Source organism: Rhinopithecus bieti, unplaced genomic scaffold (genome assembly GCF_001698545.2).
Source record: "Rhinopithecus bieti isolate Rb0 unplaced genomic scaffold, ASM169854v2 scaffold_8211, whole genome shotgun sequence".
In the NCBI taxonomy this organism is placed as follows: domain Eukaryota; kingdom Metazoa; phylum Chordata; class Mammalia; order Primates; family Cercopithecidae; genus Rhinopithecus; species Rhinopithecus bieti.
Window position 1 is genome coordinate 114,518 of NW_016805759.1, and position 4,044 is coordinate 118,561.

The following is a 4,044-nucleotide window of genomic DNA, read 5'->3' on the forward strand; positions in this document are numbered from 1 at the left end:
AGGTATCTAGTTCCAGGGCAAAGCCAGGCACTGGTGAATGAGCAAACACCTGTGTATGGCTGATTCTTCTAGCCCTACCTGCTCCATGCCCACCCCCAGCGCAGCATTCGAATCTTTATGATCTCGGAGTCCGAAATAGGGAATTTCAACGCAAGCTGCCGTCAGCCTCAAATTCCCGCTCTGGCTACAAGGCTGATCAAAGACCGATGCATGCCGGGATGAGGCCCGGCCGATTGACGAATCGCTTGCGACGCTGAAATGCATTTCGGGAGATGTAGTCACACAGACGGCGGTGACTCCGCAGCGTAGCTCCGCCTCCTGCGTGCGAGGAAGCGTGGACGTGTGAGGTCACTTCCTGCGTGTTGGGTGGCTTCCTGCGGCGTTTCCGCCCTCGCTCTCCTTTCGCTGTCTGACCGCCGCCATCATGGGTCGCATGCATGCTCCCGGGTGAGCTCGGGGCATCGAACCGGATTGCTGGGCGGGTGTGGGAGGAAGAGAGGGAGTGTGGGCAGCGGGCCGAGGGGATGATGTTCTGGGCTGCTCAGGCACGAGCCGCCACCTCACTTAGAGACTGCTTCTCTCCCCAGGAAGGGCCTGTCCCAGTCGGCTTTGCCCTATCGACGCAGCGTCCCCACTGTAAGTAGCGCGCTGGGACAGGGGAGAATCCGGGGAGAGGGGTGGCATTTGTCTCGGGTGAAGCGACGCCGGGGTGAGGAACTTGGCGTGTATGAGGAGCGCGGTTTTGCGGGTGGAGAGGGCGCAGTGCTTAGGCGCCATTCCTGGGTTCTCATCCTAAGGCTGCTTTCTATTCCATAACAGTGGTTGAAGTTGACATCTGACGACGTGAAGGAGCAGATTTACAAACTGGCCAAGAAGGGCCTGACTCCTTCACAAATCGGTGAGTGTTTGTGTAGCCTCTTTTGCCTGTCCTCGTGTGACTTGTAGGATCTAGTAGGTGGTAAAGTTATTTTAAAAATCGCAAAAACTATGGTCTCGGCACCGTACTACAGGCATCATTGTAAGCACTTTACATGTACTGATCTCGTTTAATTCTGACCACAATACTTTGAAATAAATCTTCGTGGCTTTCCCCCCAGTTTACAGTTGAGGATCCAGAGGCACAGTGCAGCTGGATACTAACCAGCCCCAAATCACACAGCTCTCAAGTGGAGGAGTTGGAATTGGCAAAGCAGAGTGCCTGATACAGTTCTTCACAGTTAGGTGTGGTTTGAATCTCAGTTGCGTGTGACTTCGTGCAAGTGGTTTCATTCAGCAAATGTTTGCCTTCTGTGTGCTGAACATGGTTCTGGGGCCTGAGAATATACTAGCCTCCTACTCCCCCGCCCAAAAAAGCCAGCCGCAGTGTGCCTATATTCCCAGATACAGGTGCAAAGGTGGGAGGATCACTTGAGCCCAGAAGTCCTAGGCTGCAGTGAGCTATGATGAAGCCACTGCACTCCTGGGTGACAGAGAGGCGCCACCTCTTTTTTTTTTTTTGAGACAGAGTCTTGCTCTTGTCTGCCAGCCTGGAGTGCAGTGGCGCGATCTCAGCTCATTGCAACCTCCACCTCCTGGATTCAAGCGATTCTCCTGCCTCAGCCTCCGGAATAGGTGGGATTACAGGCACCCGCCACCAGGCCTGGCGAATTTGTGTGTTTTTGTTTTTGTTTGAGACAGATTCTCACTCTGTCGCCCAGGCTGGAGTGCAGTGGCACGATCTCGGCTCACTGCAACCTCTGCCTCCTGGGTTCATGCAACCAGTTCTCCTGCCTCTGCCTCCAGAGTAGCTGGGACTACAGGCAGCACCACCAAGAGACGGGGTTTCACCATGTTGGCCAGGCTGGTCTCAGACACCTGACTTCAGGCGATCCACCGCCTGGGCCTCCCAAAATGCTGGGATTACAGGCGTAAGCCACAGCACCTGATGATCCCACCTCTTAAAAGGGGGAAGGGGGATGCAAAATATCTGTACTCCTGGAGCTTGTAGTCTAATTGGAGGTATGACACACCAAAAGAAAATGTGTCATAGATTGTAAGTAATCAGAACTCATTAGAGGTTTAAAAGAACGTGTAAAGTTTTTAGAAGAATAACCAGAGTTCTCAATAAATGTTAGCTGTGGAATCTCAATTCCTTTGGTCATCTTTATTCCAGCAAACTCACTGTGATGATAGTTTTCCAGCATTCTCAGTTTCCACCAGAAAGGTTTTCCTTAGTCTTGGGTAAACCTTCCTTGGATGTCTGAGTGAGCTTTATGTGCATTCCCATGTTGGTTTCTGTGATGTATAAAGGATATACCTCCAGCTTACAGATAGGAAACTATGCCCTGATTTCTGAGCCTCGACATCATCCAGTTAGTGTTTCGTGTTGAAAGTTAAAACGTGATTCCCTTTTCAGGTGTGATCCTGAGAGATTCACATGGTGTTGCACAAGTACGTTTTGTGACAGGCAATAAAATCTTAAGAATTCTTAAGTCTAAGGGACTTGCTCCTGATCTTCCTGAAGATCTCTACCATTTAATTAAGAAAGCAGTTGCTGTTCGAAAGCATCTTGAGAGGAACAGAAAGGTAAGCTAATAAACAAAATCTGGTGCTAAATAGGACTGCTTGTACATGCATCTGGTTTGAATTATCCAAGGTGGCTTAGTACACAAACTAGTGTAGTGTTGCTTTGAAGTTCAAATTCTACCCAAAGAGATTTTCATTAGAGAAAGTGCATAGTAGCTCTACATTGTCTTATTAATGTTTGATAATGTTCAGTCATTTTGGGTGGTTTTCTTGAATTGCACCAAATTATATTTTTAGGATAAGGATGCTAAATTCCGTCTGATTCTGATAGAGAGCCGGATTCACCGTTTGGCTCGATATTATAAGACCAAGCGAGTCCTCCCTCCCAATTGGAAATAGTAAGTGTCAACTCTTTTGTTGTTGTTGTTGTTGTTGTTGTTGTTGTTATCAAGCATAGGAGTCAGCCAATAGTAAAAGTCCTAGTAGTGAATATGTTCGGCCTTGGGGGCTATTTGGTTAACTGCTCTTTGAGCTCTGGCCTGGTAGTGGGAAAGCAGCCACAGGCAGCACGTAATCAAATGGGTGTGGCTGCTTGTCTTTAGTAGGTACATTTTCCTTTCATACCTCTACTCCCAGGAGTGTGAATTAATTTTCGCATGAATTGCTCACTGTGATGATTGATCGCCAGACATTCGCAGTTTCCACCAGAAAGGTTTTTCCTTTTGTTAGCCAGTTCTTCCTTGGATGTCTGAGTGAGCATCTTCATTCATTGTGCTTCAACGCAATGAGTTGGTTCAGGTATTCAGTAGTTTGGTGCACTTTATATAGTTTGGATTTATTAACTGTTTGAGAATAGCACCATTAGTGGGGAGATTATCCGTTAATGAATATGGAGGGACCGGTATTAATCCTGATTTTCTTTCTTTCCCCTTTTTTCTTTTTCAGTGAATCATCTACAGCCTCTGCCCTGGTCGCATAAATTTGTCTGTGTACTCAAGCAATAAAATGATTGTTTAACTAAAAGCATGTTCTATATTTATTTTCCTAGAAGAAAAATGTGTATATATCAGTGGTTCATATGTGTTGATCTTGTTTGATGGGGAAGTGTTTTAGGTGATTGATGTTAGGATTCCAGGGAGCAGTAATATAGTGTACATCACATCCCTTCGTTGGCCCCTTAAACCAGTTGAGCAGCTTATAACCTCATAGGTGGTTGCCTTAAATATGGAGAACTGGAAGACACTAGGAAATAATGCCTTTGTGTTTGTTTTGGTGTCATGGCAAAAATGTTTCTAAGTTTTTTTTGATACATTTAATGTTAAAGACAGATAGATCCCTGGCAGATGTTAACCACTGGTAGCATCAGAAATAGTAATATGGGCAAAAGTAATTGCGGTTTTTGCCATTACTTTGATGCAAAAACCACAATTACTTTTGCACCAACCTAATACATAAAAGTGTCACTGGAGGGAGGGGAATCTGATATGGAGAGACATTGGATCTTGCAGTGAGGGTTAAAGATGAAGAAGGAATCTAGGG

General features: G+C 46.4%; 1 protein-coding gene across 1 annotated transcript; it reads left to right on the forward strand.

The window, feature by feature from the left end:
* The first annotated feature begins 284 nt into the window (after window positions 1-284).
* RPS13 (ribosomal protein S13) lies at window positions 285-3,528 on the forward strand. Its single transcript, XM_017873616.1, has 6 exons — window positions 285-447; window positions 588-636; window positions 820-898; window positions 2,396-2,565; window positions 2,803-2,903; window positions 3,451-3,528. The coding sequence occupies exons 1-6, from the start codon at window positions 425-427 to the stop codon at window positions 3,482-3,484; spliced, it is 456 nt and encodes a 151-aa protein (XP_017729105.1). The 5' UTR covers window positions 285-424; the 3' UTR covers window positions 3,485-3,528.
* The last annotated feature ends 516 nt before the right edge of the window (window positions 3,529-4,044 follow it).